Source organism: Theropithecus gelada, chromosome 8 (assembly GCF_003255815.1).
Source record: "Theropithecus gelada isolate Dixy chromosome 8, Tgel_1.0, whole genome shotgun sequence".
Lineage (NCBI taxonomy): Eukaryota > Metazoa > Chordata > Mammalia > Primates > Cercopithecidae > Theropithecus > Theropithecus gelada.
The window spans coordinates 29,301,731-29,324,828 of record NC_037676.1 but is presented as its reverse complement, the minus strand read 5'-3'; the positions used below and the strand labels follow the sequence as shown (position 1 = coordinate 29,324,828).

The window sequence follows — 23,098 nt, the reverse complement described above, 5'->3', positions numbered from 1 at the left end:
TAGGTTTTTGTGCCTGCTCCTTCATTTCTGATGGCGTCTGCATCTCAGGGGAACAGAGGCCCGGGGTCTGGTCAGGGCGTGTGCTGTGCCGTGTGTGTGCTGCTGGGCGGCAGAGCAGGAGCAGGGTCCAGACCCGGCATCCTCAGCCGCTGGCATCTGGTCATGCTCAGAATATCCTGACCACACCACCCCTCAGAGCACCTGTGGTTTCTAACTGTTTTTACCTTTTCCTTTAGGCCCCTATTCAGAGAAGGAAAAAGCCTGCTTCACAGAAAAAGCGACGCTTTAAGACTCATAACGAACACTTGGCTGGAGTGCTGAAGGATTACTCTGACATTACTTCCGGCAAATAGGGAACAGCTTTGCCCTGGAACAGAGTCACAGATACGCAATCAAGAGCGTTCCTGCTGATGCTTGGGGTCTGAAGACTGTCTTCCCATCTGCTGCTTGCGGCTGCGGAGAGGAGCAGTTCAGTTTACAGAACAATGCAAATTACCAAACTCAAAGCTTATTTGAGTAGAATGGGCTCATGGGCAATGTGACGTTCCCTGTTAACCTGTTACTCCCTGGGAGAAAGGCGCTGTGTGTGGCATGCAGGTGTCTTTGCTGTATTTTTCTTCCCTTCTAAATGGTTCCTGGTTCCTTTCTTCCTCGTTTGTTACTTTAGAGCAAGTTTGCCCATAGTCTTGAATGCAGTATTTGTTTATTCCAAAATAACATATTTATAATAAAATCATTGTAGAAGGATTTTTAAGATGTTAGTGAATTCTGTTTCTTTTCATTCTTGGAAATGGCAGGAAGCAGCTCCGGTCTCTGATTGCCACAGGTCCCGTGCTGGGGATGTGATGAAGCCTGCAGCCTGCACTGTGTTGCTGAGTACACGGATTTCACCACTGGAACACAGGTGTGCCGCTTGTTAGCAAGCTGAGCAATAAAGAGGTGCTGGATGTCACTGTTAATGTTTTCTTTTAAAAAGAAGCATCAGTGTCAGCCGGGCAAGCTGGTTCACGCCTGTAATCCCAGCACTTTGGGAGGCTGAGGCAGGCGGATCATGAGGTTAAGAGATTGAGACCATCCTGGCCAACATGGTGAAACCCCGTCTCTACTAAAAATATAAAAATGAGCTGGGTGTGGTGGCACACGCCTGTAGTCCCAGCTATTTGGGAGGTTGAGGCAGGAGAATCACTTGAACCCGGGAGGTGGAGGTTGCAGTGAGCTGAGATGGTGCCACTGCACTCCAGCCTGGGGGACAGAACGAGACTCTGTCTCAAAAAAAAAAAAGCATCAGTGTCCAGCTTCTTGGGTTGGTAAATTCCAGGATGGCAAGCCTGGGTAGAGTCTCCTTGCCAACCTAAACGTCAGCTATACCACGTCCCCACCCTCATGTGGCCTGACTCGAGGTTCTTCTGGTGGAGATGCCCTCTGTCACCCTGTCACTGGCCCAGCTCATGAGAGCCATTATCAAATATGTGAGTGTTCTTTAAAGGAGTGAGGGTGACTCACGGGAAATTCACGTGGTTCCTGCTTTCCACGGCGAAGTTCGCATTTTCCTCACCTGCACTCTTTATGTTCTGCTGTGGTCCTTTGCGCTGGTGGTCATGGTCCTCCTGTCACAGCATGGGACAGTAGTGGATCAGGAAACGAGGTGGTGGTTCTCAGAAAAGGCATGATGGAAACCCAGAGCAGGAAGTGCTTTGTGCAGATGACAAGGAGCCTTTTTGCTTTTTCAGTTGGTTTCTCTCTTCTACTTACCTTTCATCCCTTTACAGCGTCATCTGTTTACTTTACCTCTTTCTTACCTCTAAGCTCAAAAACGTGGCAGGAGAGGATGTAACTGAGGTTCCCACGATAATTTAGAACCCAGGAAATACAGCCTGTCTTGCTTTGTATCAGGTTTTTTCTGGTAAGGAAGAGCTTTAATATCTTATGGCATGAAACTAGCTTTCCTGTGAAAAATCTAGAGTTAGCTCATCTCCAGCTAGGTACCTACTTTTGTGATCTCCACACTCCATCTCATTTTATGGGCCAGGTCTGGAAGTGCAGTTTGGACATCTCACCTGCTTTGCAGGGAGATGGGACTCGGGGCCTCCCTCTCTGTGGTAAGGCGCTTACTCCCAGTTGTGTATTGGTTGTGACTTCTAGCAATGCCTGTGCTCAACTGTACTTCGTGGGCTGGCCTGATAATTGATGTCAGTTATTTTGTCTAAAACTCATTTCAGAAATGAAGATCTAGCAAAATGAAGTGACTCACTGAATTGCTGTGCTCACAAAATTCCGTAGCTTTATCTCATTCACTTAGTTTCTTTTATTAAGCTTCGATCCACTTTGTCTACTAATGGAAGAGCAAATCCTCCGTGTACCCCATCTCAAGGTACTGGGGTTGCATCCTCTGGTGACGTGTTGAGGAGGATACAGTGTTTGTGGGAACACTGATGGAAGTTTAGTTGTGTTGGACGGTCATATTACAGGCACACCTCATTTTATTGTGCTTTGCTTTATATGTCTTCACGGATACTATGGAGTTTCTTTTCCAAATTGAGGGTTTGTGGGAACCCGCTTCAAGCAGATCTGTTGGTGCCGTTTTCCCAACAGCATGTGCTCACTTTGTCGGCATTTTTTAAAGCAATAATACATTTTAAAATTAAAGTATATAATTGAGTTCTTTAAGACATCATGCTGTTGCTCTCTTTCTACTATCATGTAGCATAAACATTTTAATATGCACTGGGAAACCAACACATTTGTGTGACCCAGTTTACTGTGATGTTTGCTTTATTGCGATGGCCTGGAACCAAGTCTGCAGCATCTCCGAGGGATGCTGTACAGAGAAAGCTGTCTCTTCGCAGTTCTTCTGGGTGTCTGAAAACATATCCACCAGAAACACCAAGTTGAAGTCGTGTTCTCCCCTCTGTCTGTTTCTGCTGGCTCTGCTGTCCATTTAGAAGCACGTGGGAATGGCACGGCTGGGTGAGTTAAGAGGGTATGACAGTCGGGAGTGCATTTGATCTATAATTCATCGCCATGATGTGAGGCTTTTAGGAGATAGCTAAGAGAAATGTAGTCAAGCCTGGACAGAGTGTAAAAAACGAACATTTGGCTGCTGCTGTCACAGCCTGTAAATGTGGCCGGATGATGGTGGGACCCGAGGGACAGAGCGGCACTTGACGCCTGTTGAGCAGAGGCTTAGTGGGAAGGCGGCGGGGGGCATCCCATCCTCCCAGCCCCAGCGTTCAAGGGACTGCGAGTGGACAGCCCCAGCTTCATCTGTGAGCTGTTGGAAATCTCTAGCAGCAGAATGGGATTCTGAGTGGGGACGGTTTTGTGGGACGAGGGTATTTGGTTTATCAGTTCCCGGATTCTTAATTAATAGTGATTTTCTGAGGCATAGAAGATGAGACTGATTTAGGCAGGACCAGCTCTAGAAGCGCCGAGAGCAGGTTTGTCTCCCGGGTGGTGACTGTGAGGTTTTGAAGTGCCTGCCAAGCGCCCATGCCAAGGCATGTGTTCTGGTTTTAAGAAAAAAGCACTCTTTGGCCAGGTAAATCTTTTATTTACAAACTCGTGCATCATTTCTCATTGCATTTAGGCCTTCCTTTTTGCTCAGAAGTTTGGGTTGACTTTAAGCATTTGGCCGGAGTTCCTAACTTGGAATTAACGACCATGGGCAGAGGTCCACAAGAATTTCTCAGCTGGACAAGTGGAACACAAGGACCCGAATTTTCTCTTCCCCTCAGATCGTCCATAGGTGAGATATATGTGAACAGTGGAGAATGGAAGGCCTCACTGTTTTGTTTATATTTACCAGCAAATTATTACGGTTTGTAGGAAGAGCTGCCTCCTCCCCCACCCCCCAAGTAGGAATGAATGTGGTTTGAACTGAGGGTCAGGAAGAGGAAAGTGTCAGGTTCCTTGGAGAGCTGCAGAGGGGCCTAGTTCTCACAGTGCACTGGCACCTCTCAGGACTGGGTAGCTACAGAACCAGGCCAGTTCATACAAGAGTTAATATTAGTTCCATCTGGGATGTTCTGCAGCAGGGACACACAGCTTTACAGTGGCAGTTACTGAAATTTCCTAGTTTAGGGCTCTTGATCAAATTGCTGACAACATAGTTTTTCAGTATCATAGTTATTAGAGTTTTAGGAGAGGCAGTTTTTGAGGATGAGTGTTTTAGATAACACCTCGCTGGTAATGAATATTCTTTGGTTTTCTATGCAGGCTGTAAAGTTGTTTTATGCCATGAGGGTGTGGAGAGAATGGTTTAAGAATTGGAGAGGAGAGCAACTGTGTGCCAGAACCTTCCAACTGGGTGGGTGAGAGTGCTCTTGGGAACCTGTCCATATTCTTAGCACACATCATGTCTTGCCCAAAGTGCTCAGAAACAACTAGTTGAAGTTGGGCACGGTGGCACGTGCCTATAGTCCCAGCTACTCAGGAGGCTGAGGCGGGAGGATGGCTTGAGTCCAGAAGTTTGAGGCTGCAAGTGAGCTATGAATCGGCCACTGCACTCCAGTCTGGGCAACATAGTGAGACCCTGTCGCTTAAAAAAAAAAACTTCTTTATGTCACCTTGACAGACACCAAGGATTCTTGTCTATTGGAACACAGAATTCAGGGGAGGGATGGGGCAGTAACAATTGCAAGCTAGTCCATGAAAGTAGGGCGGACACACACACACACACGCCCTGGGTCCAGGTGAGTCTGAAGCCCAGGTGTGATTAATTGGCAATATAATGTTCATTTTGTGAACTGTTAAGATTCTTTTCAAATTCCTTTGTCATTTTGTTATAGACATGGAAAGCATGGTATTTAATTTCAGATGCCACTTTTATAGTTATATCAGTTCGACATTAACAAGGAAGGGTTCATTTGGTAATCACACAAAAAGATGGGCTTAGTTACCATCTTTCTGGAGCCTACAAATTGGGACATTTTGCATGGGAGCAAGAGGCAACAGCGTGCCTTTTTCTTATTCCAAGTTCTTGATTCCAAAAGACATACTGCATTCATTCCTGTTCAGTAGTGACAAAAAGGATAACTTTGCACAGACCCTAATGAAGCTGGTATTTGACTGGTGAGTGGAAATGTATTTGGAGGTCACACTAGGTTAGTAAATGCCATCCAGACTTGTCACTTGCACATCACGAAATGACTATCATCAGCATGGGGAAGATCGGAGCGCTCATCCATCCCAAGGCCTCCTGTAAAAAATCATAGGTGACTGTGTTCAGCCAGTGACTGGCTGGGATGGAGTCCGGGCAGTCCTGAGGCAGCAGAGCCCCTTAAGAGCTCACTAGCCTCTATTCCTTAGCTGTTTGGCCAATCTCTGGCGCCTGAGTTGGAGCTCACAGGTGGACCAAAGGCAGATCAGGCCGGCCTGAGAGCCGTGCTGGCGTGGCCTTCTAAGTCTGGGCCCAGGAAAGCTTTTGGCCTTCTAGTTACACGAGTTGGAAGGCAGTGGACACAGCCTGCATGTGGTGGCTAGGCCCCTCTGCAGGCAGGCTGTGAGAGCCTAACTGCGAGTCATCTCAGTGCCCAGCAAGACGCAGTAGTGGTTGTTGCCACTGCTTGGATGTAAGCGCTAGTTTTTTGCTTTCTCCTTTTGAGGGAAAAAGAGTAGGTGAGAGTGTATATAAAACACAATTGTCTTGGCAATTGGTGCCTGGTTTTCCACTTACTTTTTTTTTTTTTTTAAAATATGGTTTTAGAGACAGGGTCTTGTCCTGCTGCCAAGGCTTGAGTGCAGTGGAGCAGTCATGGCTCACTGCAGCCTCGACCTCTTGGGCTCAAGCTGTCCTTCCTTCTGGGTCTCCTGAGTAGCTAGGACCACAGGTCCTAGTGCACCTGGCTAATGTTAAAATTGTAGAAACAGGGTCTTGCTACATTGTCCAGGCTGGTCTCAAAACTCCTGGGATCAAGCAAGCCTCCTGCCTCAGTTTCCCAGTGTTGGCATTACAGGTGTGAGCCACCATGCCTGGCGTAAGATATATTTAAGTCAGCAGAATGCCTAAGTGACATTTTAATATAACTCAGAAAATCCTGAGTCAAGCTTTGTAGGCTGAGGTAGATGAGGGACCTCCCTTGAGGTCCCTCTGCCTCTGGTGTCCTTGTAGCTCACCAGCCGCTGTGGTCGTGCCTTTGCAGGCTTATTCTCTGGCTCTCCCTGGTGTCTGCTTCCTCCTTTAATCTCTTTGTGCCTAAGCTCAACGGCCAATGCTTAGCTCTGCCGAAGCCTGAAAATGGGAAGGAAATCTGCTGGCCTCTTGTCTGCAGTGTGGGATACATGTAGTTGGTCTTGCTAAAAAAGAATTTGTCAAGCAATGGTGTGAGAGCTGGAATAAACACTTTATTTTTTAAAAATGACAATAGAAAAGTACCTTTAAACAGTTATGAAAGCAGAAGAGACTGTGCAGAAGCAGCTGTCTGCCGTAGAGGAGCACAGGCATCTCACCAAGACCAGGTGGCACTGAGGGCATAAGCAGGTCCTTGAACACCAAAGTGGATCCGTCACAAGTCCCCGAGCTAACTGCCCTTTCCCCTTATTTACGCTAAGAGCGAGCCCTTCACTCCTGGCCTTGGTTTTTTTGTGGTGACCTTTAAAAGCTTCTTGACATCTTTATTTCCAATGGAAAATAACAAAACAAAAACCCAAACCAACCAGGTAATCATGACATTGAAATTTTCAACATAAGCCGAGCAGATCAATAGGAAAGACTGTGATTGTGTTTGGCAGCTGAATTTAGGTCAATGTGATTTTACAAATGGCTTCTGTACAAGGGGAGAGGTTGAGCTGTCATGAACTCTGGAGATGTGTCAGCTGACAACACCAGACTGACTTTGGCTTTGACGAAGTCTGAACAGAACTGGTTCCAAATGCCCACTGCCTCCGTCTCCTGTGCGGTGGGGCATCTCGTCTCACAGTGAGCAGACGCCATTTGGGAGCTCATGGGATGTGGTCGGTTTGGCCTACTGCCGCAAGAGTTGGGAATACCAGCTCAATTCAGCCAATGTTTTGCAAACATCACTTTGGAGATAGAGACATGAGCTGCCCACTGCAGCCAAGTGGGTTGGGCATAGCCAGCCCCTTCATGGGCCAGGGCTGGCCTCCCAAGCCAAGGTTTTCCGTTACCAGTGAGGCAGGCTGTGCGCTTCCACTGGGGGAGAGGGATGCGGGGCTGGCTTGTGGAAGGTGGGTTAGGCATCGAGTGGCTACGTACACCAGAGTGAAAACATAAAACTGTACAAACTCACACTTGGCACACAGTTGATACAGTCACAGCCGGAGCTGCCAGGGCTTTCTAAGGGCACACTCCGCAGTTCTTACCAACGATGTTTTCTTGCCCAGTTGTGAATAAGCCATAGGTAGAAGCTCCTGGAGGCTTCTGGTTGATTGTCTTGCAGGGCTGTCCTACTAGAACTGGGATCCTAGACCTAACACTGCAGATAACAGTTCTGTTTCTAACACCTACCACCACGCTACTAATTTACCCTGGACTTCGGCCAGGCACAGATTTCTATATATTCACAATACAATTCAGGAAATTTTGATATTTGGAAACATGCCTCAAACATGCAACTTACTTCAGAGGAAAAAAATAGATATTTTTAATTACAAGCATTCAAAAGTCAAGCACAAAAACTGTGATCCAACCCAGTGTAAGATTGTCCATCCCAGCATACTTAAAATGTTTGGTATAAAAATACTCACTTTTCTTGGTTTTATTGTTGACTTCTCTTACGTTTCGTTTGAAAATATCTCCAAACTGTACAGAAATTTCAGACCATGCATTCACAAATAACACGCTATTCCTTATAATTATACAGTGTAAAAGAGTAAAACATTTTTATTATATTTTTTCTTCGAGAAAAACAGATGTGTGATAGAGGCTGTGGCAAAGTCTTGAAGGGATCAAAACTGGGCAAGGTTTTTTCAAGCCTGAAACAGAAAGAAAACATGTTAGGAGAGCAGGTGTCAACCGCTCCCTGGTTGTGATGGCTTTGTCCTGGAGATGCTGTGGATGGGAGAACGGATGGCTTAGGTGACAGTGTGCAGACGTGTGTATACAACATATTTACTGACCACACACACACGTGTCAGTGGTCTCACCTTGATGAGATACATGGGGCAAGTCCTTGACTCCCACTCACAGAGCCCGACCCTGGCCCAGAGGTTTTCCTGAAACACATCTCAGCTATATTGTATTATTCGGTCACTCCTTTTCCTGCCATCTTACCAGCATGTCTCACACGTTTCAGAAGTTGTAGAAAAGGTGTATGCAGAAGGCAATCAGCTCAGCATATGCTAGAATTTTGTACAGGGAGATGCTTATTTGTGTGTGGAAAGAGGCTATAAAGAAAACAGATAATTACTGATAACCTATCTAAGTGTCCCAAGTTAGATTTTGTCCCAAGTTAGATTTGGGAAAATGTGTTTAAAGTCCTGAAATAAGAATAATTAGGTGACCACTGAAACATAGTATACGGGATGAGCTTGTAAATGTGCCTTTCTATACAAACCAAATCTGTCCAACTTGGATCTGACCTGTGACCCAATACACCTTTTTCACTTCCCAGTTTTTGGACGACAGTACGAGTGGATAGCGGTAGTAACGGCCAGCGGAGCAGGGGCAGGCCAGGCAGAGCTTGCCACAGCGGGCCATGGATACTCCAGACCTCTGTGACGGGAAGCTAATACTTGCCTGTCTCTCTTCAGGTTGTGGCAAATAATACAGTTCTAGCACATCCGCTTAAGTGTGCTTACTGTAGACAGCCCTCAAGGCAGCCCAATCCAGACTCAGCCCTGTGCACCCCTGCCCTGTCTCTGCCCTGTTACACCGACCTCCTCTCCTGTCCTCTCGGCTCATCTGCTCCTTCCACTCCACCATCTTAGGGCCGCTGGTGCGGATGTGTGCTTCTACCTTGAATCTTCATCCACTTTGCTTCGGGCAGCAAGACAACATTCCTAAATCACTCTCCACCTCTGCTTATCTTTCCAATGGCTTCCAAATCCCTAACACATCCTTCAAGGCCTTCAAAAGCCTGGCCGCAGGCTACTTTCAGCAAGAGTGTGCTATGCCTCTTCTTACTTCCTCTCTTCTGTTCTAGTCCCCTCAGCACATACAGGCCCCACTGTCTTTCAGAACTCACGCCTCCAATCTCTCTGGCCTAAGGGCTTCCTCCTCTAAGCTTCTCGCAGGGGTTCTCACTGACCAGGGCACTTTGGCTTCCACAGGGATGATCTTGCATTATTTTCCTGACACCCTCTCCTCCTCCTGAAACTCCAGACACAGTCACTTGCAGGTGGCCCAAATGCAAACCCTCCAAACACTTAGACTGTAGGACACACAAAACAGGAGTGATGGGTCATTTATGGCATGTGGCACCGAGACACGGGCCCCTGGGGTTGACATCTGGCCTGGGAGCAGGACACTAAGGGTGAGGACCCACTTTGGGTTCTGCACACCAGCCCAGAGGCACCCTGAGCCCTCCCTGGGTAGGCCCCTGATGAGGGGGGATGTGGCGCCTCCAGCTTTCCTGGGTAATGACCCACGTGGCTGCGGAATGGCTGCCTAGGAGGGCTAATCTCAAGGGAAAAGGAACATGGGCAGGAGGAGGGCGGGAGCAAGTCTAGTTTTCTGGCCCTTCCATAACTGCTGTGTAAATGAGATCCTCGTATGGGAAAGGAATGTAGTCAGACTACCACAGATGATCCCAGACTGAACAGAAGGTCAGAATGTGGCTATTTCAGTCCCTGTAAACAAGGAAGAGGTTTAGCTAGGAGCGGAGTTCAAACCTTGGAATGTTTTAACAAGGACATTTTAAACAGAATCCAAAGACATCCCGGAACACAGCCCCGCGGAGGGATGCGGGGTCAGGGTTGGGAACACATAAGGCTCTGATTAGGAGCAGGTTCTTCTTGCGGGGTCTTCCTGGAAGGGGTCGACTATGACACACAGGTGATGGGATGTCAAGACAGGAAGCAAATCTCCTTATCTCAGGTAAGTGGGAACAGTCCCAGTTTGAAGACACTGAAGAATGTCTCCTGGTCTCTTAAGGAATATTACACAATTCTAAAACACTGCATTTCGGGTCTCTGGTGGAACTCAGAACGCAAGGGCAGATGGGCCTGGGGTCAGGATGCTTGCTACCTGCCCCTCACTCTGCGGTCTCTTCGCACCCAGTCAGGGTCTCGGTCCAGTGCCTTAGGAGATTGTTCTCCCAGAGGAAAGACTCCCTTGATCCATCTGTGGCTCCTTGACCTGATTCCTGAGGATTCCTTCCCCAAGAGTTCCCAACGATTCCTCATTACCAAGTCAGATAAGGAATATTCTCCCCCAACTCCAAAGAAACGTGGACTATCATGTGGCAAAGGTTCCTAGTTAACAGCTTCAGTTTTCATTTAATACCTGTCAGCTTCATCTTCAAAAACATCAGGCACTGATAAAATTTGTAATAGAGATTTTCAAACATGTCATTGAAAAAAGTTCACGCTCTCTGAAGCCTCTAAGGGCCCAGTGTTCTGCAGTTTGGAGCTCTACTCCAGCCCTTGGGGCCCATGGAGAGTGGCCCATCTCTGCTCTACAAGGGTAGGTCACATAAGCAGTGTCGTCTGACCTCAAATTTGGGAAGAGAAAAGCCCCCTCCAAACTTGCCCCTGTATCCCAGGGAAGGCCCCAAGAAATGGTGAGCCCCACCTTAACACACGGTGCTGAGAAGGCCACGGCGCCCCTCCACGCTGGCTGTCGCCGCACTCTCGGGCACATCCGGGGCATCTGCAGCCTGACCCTCAGCTGCCCCAGGACTGTGACCCAGACCTGCCCTCCGTCACTAGACCCTTCCATGGCCTGCCAGGAAGGCTCCCCTGCTCCTTGCATTGTTGATACTTTGGTTGACTTGCTGCATTTAAAAATAATGACGTCGGCCGGGTGTGGTGGCTCACGCCTGTAATTCCAGCACTTTGGGAGGCCGAGACGGGCGGATCATGAGGTCAGGAGATCGAGAGCATCCTGGCTAACACGGTAAAACCCTGTCTCTACTAAAAATACAAAAAATTAGCCGGGTGCAGTGGCGGGCGCCTGTAGTCCCAGCTACACGGGAGGCTGAGGCAGGAGAATGGCGTGAACCCGGGAGGCGGAGCTTGCAGTGAGCCAACATAGCGCCACTGCACCCCAGCCTGGATGACAGAGCGAGACTCCGTCTCAAAAAAAAAAAAAAATCATGACGTCTAACCAGCATTCAAAACTTGTGTAAGTGGAGAAAAATGTGTAAGTGGCTTAAATGACTTTTAAATATCCCCAGGAGGAAGAACAAAATCATGTCTTTTAAAAACGTTTGCGTGAGTGATGACTGTTAAGAGCCATGACAAAAGGAAGAGCTAACACGCTAGAAGGCCGTGGGCCTAGTGGGATAGACCCAGCTGCCGTATGTGATGTGAAAAAAGCTTGGGTTAGTGCAAGAAACAGGCGCCCTGGGAAAAATGCCCCAAGTGCAGGGTCCAGCTCCCTGTCGGAAAGCTGCCTGGGGTGGTGGGAGGCAGGCTCCCCAGCGGAGCACACACCTAATGCCTGCTCCTGGGTGGGCACTGAGAGGTACCGTCAGAGTATGAAGTGACTTAAGCCCCTCAAATGCGGTCCCACCTCCTTGGCCAGAACTGCTTGGTTCTCTGTCCGTAGCAGGAATCTTGTTCCTTTTGGATCCATCTTTTTTTACAGGCCCCTCAGAGGGATGCTGCCTGCCGCTTTATTTAGGCTGAGACATAAACCGCCACAGACTTGCCCCTGGCGTTCCTGCCACTCTAAGCCAGGCTTTCCAGAGACCCAGCAGCAAGGTCACCTCTGGGGATGCTACATGAGGATTTTTTTAGACTACATTTCTGCTAGTAGCTAACGAACTGAGGAGTGACAGGTGATACCGACTGAAAAGACAGATCACCAAAAAATCATGACCTACTAAAAGGCCCACAGTCTGGAGAAATTCACTGAGAATTCTATGATTCAGTCATGCCCAAGGGTAATTATCCTGTGTCCCCAAGTCATCAAGAAATGGCTGATCATACTCAGTATAACTGGATTAATAAGATGGGGGGATATACACATTACATCTGACAATTTCCAACAAAATGATTAATTTCCCCCAAAAAAGGTGACACTTAAAGGGAAAAGCTTCATTTCAGTAACATTTCCTTAGGTGGACTCCCTCACTCCAGGTGCTGCCGGATAGCCACATGTTCATGGCACCCAAATACTGGGGTGATGCGCTTTAAAAACGTATTAGTTGCTGTCCTGGGATGAGCTTCCCTCGGCAGGCCGTGTTGGAGCAGATGTTAAAGAGCTCCGGGCAGAATCACCCGGGCTGGAGGGGCACGAGCACCTGGAATGCCAGACCCCACCCCCAGAGGCCCACAGTTCCCATGTGTTCACACTGGCCAACACCGCCGTGCCCCACCCAGGCCATGCCGCCCCTCTGAGGGCTGGTTTAGCCCTGACTCTGTTACTCACCAGCATGCTCCAGTTTTGTAGAACAGCTAGAGAACAGTAGCCACCACTGAAGATTGCATTAATACCCACAAGACAGATTGCAGCCGCCATCACACAACTGGGACCTGGGATGGAGAAAGATCACCTGTTAACGGTGCACAGTCAACTCCACTTGGGGCTGCCTTGGTCTTGAACACCGGCCTGTTCTGAGGGCAGAGAGCCGAGAGGCAACGACAAAAGAGATCAAAGGCCTCTGCTGCTGAGCTGAGGATGAGAGGCTGCTGCAGGATGGCCTTGGATATGCGACATGAAAAGCTCTCAGCCAGGAAAACACACTGAGGAGTTGGTGGAGCAAGTGAGAGGAGACTCCTGGGGGCCAGCAAGGAAGGATATTCCAAGAAAAGCATGTGAACCTTCACTGAGGGTGCACTAGGAGGCTGCGGGCCCAGCAAGCAGGACTCTGCACCCACGTCTCTGTGGTTGCATCCCAAGGGCTGTGGCCTAGACCCCGAGGACCGTCCAAAAGCCCTGCAGGGGAAAGGCATGGGACCTGAGGCCTCCACACAGCCAGATCCACAAACAACTGCCTCCAGGAGGCTTCGAAACACAGCAGCTTTGGTCAGCCCAAGGCCATAAGAAATCCCTGTCTGTCACAGGCACCAAGGACTAAACTTTGCTCCAAGCACCTCCTGGAAAACAAAAACTAAAAGGATGCACATTTGTGAACCCATCTGGCTACTCCCTAGGGTCTAAGAATTTTGAAATACGAAGGTGCAAAGACCCAGCAAAGAATCGGTTTCTAATATTCCCCCTGCAGGCACAGCTGTCCCCGAGCCGGCTGGTTACAGCAAGGATTCCACCAGGGAAGGAAGCCCAATTCCCTGCATGGAGATAACAGCGGTCTATTTCCCACTAGCGTTTCTCATATCTCCCTTACTGTAGACAGACCGTGTCCAGTACGCGAGGCTTTGAGAACTGGAGCGCATAACACACTGCTGCGCACTGTCCGGGTTCCCCAGAAAGGTGGCACTGGCTCTGCTGGCACCTCCGAGTGGCCCCACCAGGACTCTTCAGGGGGAGGGGACTGCCTGTGCTGAAACCCAGCTCTGGAATCAAGGGTGAGCCTGAAGACTACCTCCCTAGGACATCTCTCTCCTCAGATTTAAGGAAGAAAATATTTTCCCCAGAGCTTCACTATACAACATGAGATGTGATTCCAGTTTCCTAGTAAAAGCTGGGTTATGAGAACAGGAAAATAATTATCTTTGCACACGAAACCTATCAGCTCACCCAACCTCTCCAGCCCCCTCCACACGGGAGGGAGAGCACGAGCCACCCAGAGCTGCAGAGCCAGGCCCCGCCTCCCGGGAGGCTGCATTTTTAGGATGATTAAGAAGTCTCTGGGCTTCAGCTAATCAGTGCGACTCATACAAGTACTGGGATCTTGGGACCCTCCCTCTCCTCCATGTCCCCAGGAGCATAGGGGACAACTTGCTCCTGGGACCTCAACAACAGCTGTCTGCACCCCCGGGGTTCCCTGGGGTGGGGCAGTGACATGAGCCCGAGTCCGGCCAGGAACTGCTCTCAGGAGTCGTGCAGCCCCCGGCCCCATGGCCTGGTCTGAACTTGTGGCTGCCCTCTGTGAACTTCCTCCAGGGAAGTCAGGCAGCGCTGCTGGTGCACATGCTCAGGAGGCTCCAAGGACTCCAGACAGAGCCGCAGAAAACAGACAACGGGCAGGAGCAGGTTGGGGGCTGCAACTTTCACTGCATTTGGTTGTCACGTGGTTTGCAGAGGAGCCTGGTAAGTGCTTGTGATGTGGCACAGTCCAGAGGACAGTGGTGGCTGGAGGGGCACCCACTGCGTCCACAGGACTGGCAGCAAGGGGGGTCTTCAGGCACACCCCAACTTTAGAACTCAGATGGGAACTGTAACAGACCCCAGAGCTGGAAGGAATCGCAGAACCAGGCTTGCGTCTCCTCATTGGGGAAGTGGAGAAAGGTCTCTGAGGGCCCTGCGCGCTCTCCCAGTGATTCCTCAGTGCCGCACAGGAGCCACGCCTGCTGCACTTCCAGTCCATTTACTTTAAGATTACAGGAGTTAAATGTTTTCCAAACCTCACTAAAGGAGTGTGTTCTGACAAAGAAACCCCGTATAAAGCTGGCGAAGTTCTAGGTCTTTGCTGAGATGTCACCTTCTCAGGCGGACCCTGACTGCTCTGCTCCCTTGAAGCAGAAGGCACCAGAAGCGCCGGCCCCACCACACAGCACTAAGCTGCTTACTGGCCTTACTCTTTATTCCCTGAATACTATCACCACCCAAACTATTATGTCTATTTGACTGCCTATTACCCATCTCCTCCCTGAGACGCTGCAGCTGCTCACTGTATCAGCCTTAGGTGTGACGGACACTTACGGCGTTAGTAGCCTTAGGTGTGATGTGCAGACCTCACAGCCTCATACTGGTTGCTGGGTGCACCGCAGTGTGACAGCGTGACATGGACACAAGGCTTTCTTCTAAGGGGAGGCCAGGGTGACAGCAGGAGCCACCACAGCTGTCTGGGCCTCTGGAGCCCCAGTGCCTTTCCTCCTTGTTAAGCTCTAAGCTCCACCTGGGCACCAGCACCTGGGGCTCCACTGAGGATGACTCCAAGCTCACGGCCAAAGACAGGCAAGGCCGTTCCACCCAAAACAGAAGAGAAGGTTAAAACAGCTCCAAATTCCGCTGTGTTCTCTGTTCTCTCTTGCCATTTCCTTCTCCAATTTGGGGAGGCTGTAACTACATGTGCTTATAATTTCTGGGCTCTGGTCCCAGTCCATGGCCAGGAAAATTTCAAGAGTCCTGAAAGAAGACCTCCCCCTGCATCCCATTTGGCTCCCAAACGCTGGTTCTTCCCTATCATGAACAGTTCCATTCTATTTGAATATCCTTCAAGGAAAGTTGCCTCACTCTCACTGCACATAAGGAGTGACGACAACATGGCTCATGCTCTCCTGTTCTCACTCTATCTGGGAAACTGACTATTTTCAATGGTGATTCTGTATTCTGGGCTCTCTGGCACATGGCTGGACCATCAGCAAAACTCCAGTGATGCAGACAGAGCCTGTGGCCAGACTCAACACCATCCGTCAGCAAGAGGCGGAGCAAATGAAAACACCAGTAACACCCTCTCCCCCTCTGAACACCCCTCTCCTGATGGCCTTGCTTATGCGACAGCGACAGCATGCACATGGCCTGTACCTGCTCTCAGCTTGGCTGTCCTCACAGCAGGCTGGTCTTGCAGGATCGTGTGCAGTAACTCCCTCTCTTGTCCATGTGTCCACAGTTCTCTGCATTAGAACTTAGCCTCCTGAGGGGCACAGGCCTGTTTTTTCATTTTCCTATCTTGCACACAGCAGACACAACACGTTTGTCTAGAGAATAAAGTGCTTATTTACATTTCTAATCTAGTCACTGATTTCTCTTTAGCACTAAGAAGTCCAAGTAGATAAATGAAAAATCCTTGAAGGGCCTCTGGGAGTGCAGGCCCTGGCCTTTGAGGATTTGGAAGGACAGCATCACTCCTGCTCGTCTTCTGTTCTTTCCATGCTTGGAAAACGAGCTGGGGAAGAAAGCCCTGTCCGCCGAATGGAGACAGCCACGTGAGCCTCTGCCAGTGAATGGTATGTGCCTTTCATCTGGCCTTTTTGACAGACTTGTTCTAGTTTAAAAATGTTTATATTAGCTCATCAGCACCACTGTTTCCAACTCTAATTTACTTTTGCCTAAGATTACACAGCTTGGATTATAGGGCATCTTGGAAAGGACTTGATTCAAGAGGCTAGAAGGAGCTGAAATAGTAGATCTGCACTGAGCTGGTCTAACTTTAGATGGGCTGGGAGACGGGACTCTCCCGCGGGCAGGAATAATGGGCGCCATTATCCATACTCCTTCCTCACCTGCTCCCCACAGGCTCCGAGGAAGGAGTCTGGCCCATGGCCCAAGCTTAGCTCAGAACAAATGATTCATCCACGGGAGACATTACATATTCTTTTTTTTTTTTTTGAGACAGTCTTGCTCTGTTGCCCAGGCCAGAGTGCAGTGGCATGATCTTGGCTCACTGCAACCTCCACTTCCCAAGTTCAAGTGCCTCAGCCTCCCTAGTAGCTGAGATTACAGGCGCCCACCACCATGCCTGGCTAATTTTTGTATTTTTAGTAGAGACGGGGTTTCACCTTGTTGGCTGGGCTGGTCTCAAACTTCTGGCATCAAGTGATCCACCTGCCTCAGCTTCCCAAATTGCTGGGATGACAGGCGTGAAGCACTGCGCCTGGCCCATTACATATTCTTATTCGGATCTTAGAGGGCTTTTATAAGCCGTACTTCCAAAGGAGGGCAATTGTTCATCCTTCTAGTAGCCATTGCTGAAGGGTCTGTGAGAAATGATTTGGGAAAAAAATTAGGTGAGCAGATACAAATGAAACCCAGGATCTCTGTCACTGGAACCCACGCAACTGCTTCACAATGGATGTCTTCTCTGTGGCCTACATAAATTCTTAAGGGGAAAAAAGCCCTTCCTTAGGTCCCAGGCCAGCATCTTTGCCAACTTCTCTACCAACTGAAATCGCCAAGTCGAAGGTCTTCTCTCACCACGCTTGATTTTCCTAGAGCATCTGACAGAAGTGGCTGGCGCCCCCTGCTCCTCCAGCTCCCGCTCCACTCTCTGGGGGCTGCTCTTTCTCTGTTGACTCTTGGCTCTCAGATGTGCTTGGCGAGTGGCCTCTCTTCCAGTTTCGTGAACTTCCTCAACGGTCAGTTTATGCCGAGGGCCAGGTCCATGTTTCAAGCCATGCCCTCTCTTGTGTGCTTCAGAATTTCCAGTTACCTCATCCTAGACACCTCCAGTTGAACACCCTACCAGCCTGACCATGGAGAGCTCCACACGCTGTTATGGAAGAGGGAGGTGCTCTCAGCAGGGTCCGTGTGAAAGGTGCCCTCTGGAGTTGTAAGGCAGTGCTGGGCACCATGGTAACGGAGAGGTTCCTATGCAACCAAGTAAGTAAGGCTTTGGGATCTGTACTTAAAAGTTAATTATGGGTACACAAAGACGACACAAGGACTTACGAAATTCTGGACTTCATAGACCCTAGACTAGATCTAAAATATAGTCTTATAGCTTAGAAATGGTATTCCCTGTAGCAAAAAAAATCTCTCTTAAAAAGCAAACTTTTAGAATTCACAAGTATTTTAAAATAACATTTTATCTATCACGAAATGTTAACTAATAAAGGACATTTAAGAGACAATTACCATTTCCTAACACTATCATTTAAAAAGGGTACTTACGCGCACACACACACGACATGTAATTTCAAAATAAAGGACAAACAAAAGTAGCTACAAGAAAAGCAGCTAGTACATTGTCTGGGTTTTTAAATATCATCACAGATTCATGTGCAGTATCACACACGAATACTCATCCAAGGATCTCTATATGTGGGAGCCTCTGGTTTCATTTCTGGCTAAGAGGTTAGGATATGGTTCCGCTAAGCATGAAACATTAGTCTCCTAAGATTCCATGAAAAAAGGATGACCTGGTTTCAAATAAGCTTGAGGAACACTGTGTACCAGAGCCCCTCCTCTTAAATATTCATGATGTTCATACGGTAATAAAGGCTCCGAGAATCTCTGGGTAAAGAAATTTGTTTCACTGACCTTGGAAGGATTTGTGTACTTCACCTGCGATCACCCCTGAGAACTATTATTATTTGGCTACACTCGAATATGAAGTATTTGGGTTAAAATATGAAATACGTTGGGTTAGAGGAACAGTAGACACAATTTTAGCTTACTGATGCTGATGTCCTAAAGCACAGAGCGCTCTCTCTCAACTTTCCTATCCCTACCATCAGAGAAAGAGCTGTGAATGGCCTGGTGGCTGCTGGGCTATGACTGGCTGCTCTGAGAATCGTCTGTAAGCTTCTGACACTCTCATGCCCATTACTCATCTCTCTACTGTCTGCTGAGACCTCTCCTTTGCGAACATAGAAGGGGTCTTCTGACTCGGACCGGAGCTCATCCAAAAGGGCCGGCCTCCTGTGTGATGAGAACTTCAAATGAAGTCCACACCCAGCAGTCCCCCCAGATCTTGAAGGTGACCTGACCCACCAACCGAGACTTCAGGTCAACAGGGCGACTCACCTGTATAAAATAAACCCTAGCACTTTTTACAAATCTTATTCAATGCTCTCTTTCTTCTTCACTGACAGGGCCTGGACCTGCGCAAGGCCAGCTCTAGTGAGGGGTCTGAAACATTTCTCCACGTAGGTGGACTCTAAGTCGAGCAGGGGCCTGTTCTTTCCCCAGAACGCCTCTCCAGGAGAGTCCATCTAAATGGCTTCAAATGATCTAACAAAGGCACATGGACTCAGTATTAAGGTGGAAAAAGAAAAGGAACGCTAGTTTAGTTTGGAAGTATTTTTGTCTTCGAATAGAAGGTCTCCAAGGAAAGGCCCACGACACTACTGTAAAATCAGGCACACAGGTTTGCCATGATCTCTTCAGCATTTCTAACAGCACGAGGATCAGGCCCCTCCCTCTTCTCATTTTCCTTCCTATTTCGTGAGGGAACTATGTAAACCAAGAGAAGGCTGATGGTGGAACTAAAACATTGTAAAAACTGAACTCGAAGTATTAGACTCTCCCAATTCACATAGTAAATTAGAGTTTAGAAGAACAGTGCCTTGTACTTCACAGAAATTCAGAATTTCTGAATTACAGAAGGCATTTGGTATTCTGTAGAAATGGAGAAAAGGCATTTGGTAGTTCTCTGAAGCAAAGTTAGGCCTACAATGGCACAAAAATGCCCATTTAGGATACCGCTTCCTTCATGCTGAAAAGCTTAAAGGAAAGCCTGCCGGAACTGTGCACTGCACCTTTGGTAGGAAAACGAGGTCCTTCAGAACGACGAGAACTTTGGACATGAGGTAATGCAGGGAAACTCATTCTAATAAATCTCCCATAATCAGCTACTGTGTAAACGAGTGGATGACTCCTCCTGTAGATTAAGGTTTTGGTTTAATGCTGGCAGCAGGTGAACTACAATTACGTAATAAAACGTTCTGACAGCTGTTCCACAGAAACTAGCACTGGCTGCTTATTTCTAAGTGGGGAGGCCAGGTACTGGTTTCGTAAGTTAGACTCAAACAGACTAGCACCCATACCTAGGTGAAAACTTCCTCTCGGAAAAGATGCACCGCTATGTAGTTCAAGTGAGTTTAACAAAGACGGACAATCAAAGGAGGTGCATAAGGTGTGGGTGCAGAGAAAGGAGGAGAGCTGCATTCGTGGCACATCCACCATGTACGGATGCGTAGCAGGGGCTTCACACATTCCATAGGAAACCGAGTACTTACATAGTATTCAGCAGAACTGACGGGACTTCCAGCCCTGAGAAGTAGCCTCGGAGGGAGGGAGCCAGCGCATCTGAAAAGACATGTGGGGAGAAGGCCGTGAGCCAGGGCTCCCCAGCATATCCCCATTCTCACAGAGGGTCCTGCTTGGCTGCCACTGCCCCACTGTTCCAAGATGGTACCCACTCACACTAGCCTGTGAGGGTCTCTTCCCCAGGGGGCTGAAAAGCATCAGAGCAGTGTCCTGAGAGGCGTTCCACACACCCTTATGAACACACGGGCAAGCTCTCCAAGGAAAGCACCCACCTCGAGAAGCGCCCGAGGTTCCACCAACTCCTCTGCTCTCACCTTCCTTTTAAAGGTTAGCAGCCATTTTGAGGCTAACATCTGGCACAGCGAACTCCTTTTCCTGGGCCTAGGCTGGTGAAAGCCTATCTAAGGGCTTTCTAAGCAGAGTGTGGAAACAGCTGCTTTGGGAAGGAAGGGGCAGTTCATGACCCCAGCCACGCCAGTGGCTGGCCAGGACTTCTTTGCGATTCCTGTTCCTGTTCTTTTAGAAAAAGGGTTCCAGCTTCTTGGTACTGTGGGTGTCTGGTACCCCAGGCTCTCTGCTCACCCTGCTAAGGAGATGGGCCTATAGCCTTTAGCAAGTAGCCCCCCAGGTGGGACCAGCAGCCCTGTCTCTTCCATTAGCTTTCCAAAGTGGAAGGCCAGCCGCAAACACAGGTGGATCGAGCAACACTTTGTCCACCTGGCAGCATATTCCAGGTCCTATGCCAAGGAAAACATGGAGGGGGGAAAAAATGGTTGGGCGCAGCGGCTCACACCTGTAATCCCAGCACTTTGGGAGGCCAAGGCGGGCGGATCACCTGAGGTCAGGAGTTCGAGACCAGCCCAATCAACATGGAGAATCCCCATCTCTACTAAAAATACAAAATTAGCTGGGCGTGGGGGCGCATGCCTGTAATCCCAACTACTTGGGATGCTGAGGCAGGAGAATCACTCGAACCCGGAGGGCAGAGGTTGCGGTGAGCTGAGGTCGTGCCACTGCACTCCAGTTTGGGAACAGAGCAAGATTTCGTCTCAAAAAAAACGTAACAAAACAAAAACCAAAAGGGCAAGCGCACTTAGTCCTTAACGGCATCCATCACTGGCCATGTCAGTTTCGGACACAGGAAGGAGACGCCCGCCTGTCACCGCTCTTCCTTTCACACGGAGGCGGCACGGTCTCCCCATGACCACCATGAGCGGCCCAGAAGCACGGCTGGAGTGGAGAAGGCGAGGCCTGCAGGGCCAGGTGAGGCAGTGCCCTCCTGCAGAGTGGCAGAGGAGGACTTACTCAGATCTCCAAAGCTTAACGATGAAGCAGGAGCCATTCTGGCCGAAAGGGAGGTGCAGGGGGGTCTGGGAAGCAGCGCTGCACAACACTGGGCTCTGAAGGGACTGGTGGAAAGCTCCTGCCTCATCTTGTTTTACAGGTGTGGACACCAACTGAGGTCTGGGGATTCTCAATGACCTGGGTCACAGGGCCCAGTGGGGTCAGAATCCAGGATGAGGTCCCATGAGATCCCTGAACTTGATTCTAAAAGCAGGGAGGTCTAGAAATTGGGTCCTAGAGAAATCCAACAGCACCCTGACCTTGCCCCCTGGTCCGAGCACAAGAAGGCCTGGGAGTCTCTTCCCCACGGGCCTCCTCATGAGCGGTTCTTTCCTCACTGGCCTCACTGAGTCTGGAAATGCAGGCTTAGGACACGATGGAGCTTCTGCCTGCACGACTCCCTCAGGCCGCCTGTGCATTGGGTCTCCTCTGGCGACCATGGCAGATATGACCAGAGATCAGATGACCAGCACGAGCAGGCTCCCCGGTATCGGGGAAAGGCAAAGTTGCTGTCCTCAGGGCCACCAGCTGGTACCAAAGCTCATTTAAGGCAGGGCCGGGGTCACTCCCAGCACTCATTGCAATTACAGGGACAAGGGTCAGAAACTTCCCATGCAGGGAGGCTGGAGAACACACTCCTCTGGGAAATTAGAAGTGTGTTCAGAACAAAAGGAGGGCAATAGTGGGGAAGATGGGAGTGAGGTAGGGACGGGCAAGGAGGGGGACAGAAGAGTCCAGGGAAGGAGAAGGAGAGCAGAGGTGAGGAGAAGAAAGAACTCATACCTACCCATGGCTCACGGCCTGGTGCATCTGAATCCACTTGCTCACTAAGCAAAGAGCAGAGCTGGAGATGCCTTCCTGAGACAGGTGGGAAAGGATGGGGCGGGGACACAGAGCCCCCATGGCAGGTGGGGGCTGGACACCTAAACACACAGTAGAGGGTGATGGGTCTGTGTGCACTGGGTCAGTGTGGAGCGCAGTGGTGCGACTGGTGCGGCCTGGGTGTGGGTTGGGGCACTGAGCCCCGACGAGGCCAAGACACAACGGTGTTTCACAGGAGACACAGGAAGGGGAGGGCTGCCCAGGGAGGAGAGTCGCACAGTGGATGGCATGGTTCTGCTTTCGGTGCAGGTGACTGCGAGAAGGAAGCCCGGCCCCAGCCTCTCTGACCAGCTCTCGCACACAGCCCTCACGTTCTCACTCGCACAGGTGCCTGCGGGGTTGGGGACGAGCGTGCAGCCCGTTGTCAGGCTCTAGTAGCCTGGTCGAGGCGCACTCCAGAGTGATATGAAGGCGGGTTCCGAGCTGTGGGGTCCGGGGGGGCTGTGCTCAGCTGAGGAGTGAGGACGCCAGTGATGCAATAGGTGGCTGCTCCTCAGAGTGGATGTGGTGGCGGGTGGCGGACACACAGAGACCCCTGAATTCATTGCTCTTGTGTCTCAGGCTAGGACACTACGTGCTTGCCAAGTGGGGGGCTCTTCTCACCGCATCCACAGACACCCAAGGCCGCCTCGTCTTCCAGCCTGAGAGGCTGCGCTGCGCCCAGCTTCCAGCAGAGGGCAGTGCCCCCCAGGCCAAGTCTGAGCGGCTCATCCAGGTTCCTGCACTGCAGCCAGGGAGAGCGGCAGGGCTCATGGTGCACAGCAGAGTTCGGGCAGCTGGCCTGGGTGGGGGGAACAAGCTCCTCTGCGCTAATCACTGTGTGGGGGTAATGAGGAGAGGGTTCTCTCTTAGCCCCATTCGGGCTGCTTGTTCTGCTCGGCTTTTGGCCCCAGGTCACTCCTGCCCATCCCATAAGGGCTGCTTTACAGTGCTTAACAGGGGAAAACCTACAGTTCCCTCCAGACTGCGTGCGTC

General features: G+C 49.8%; 2 protein-coding genes across 3 annotated transcripts in view; one reads left to right on the top strand and one right to left on the bottom strand.

The window, feature by feature from the left end:
- Positions 1-754, top strand: part of GTF2E2 (general transcription factor IIE subunit 2) — an 83,687-nt gene extending 82,933 nt beyond the window's left edge. For both annotated transcript variants that reach the window (XM_025394874.1, XM_025394875.1), the window contains exon 8: positions 237-754. In XM_025394874.1, coding sequence (XP_025250659.1) covers positions 237-353 — 117 coding nt within the window. In that variant the 3' untranslated portion in view covers positions 354-754. The remainder of the gene's footprint in view (positions 1-236) is intronic.
- A 5,568-nt stretch (positions 755-6,322) lies between these two features.
- RBPMS (RNA binding protein, mRNA processing factor) overlaps positions 6,323-23,098 on the bottom strand; it is a 191,442-nt gene continuing 174,666 nt past the window's right edge. The window contains exons 7-9 of the mRNA XM_025394223.1: positions 19,867-19,936; positions 12,494-12,597; positions 6,323-7,932 (exon numbers count right to left, since the gene is read on the bottom strand). Coding sequence (XP_025250008.1) covers positions 19,874-19,936 — 63 coding nt within the window. The 3' untranslated portion in view covers positions 6,323-7,932; positions 12,494-12,597; positions 19,867-19,873. The remainder of the gene's footprint in view (positions 7,933-12,493; positions 12,598-19,866; positions 19,937-23,098) is intronic.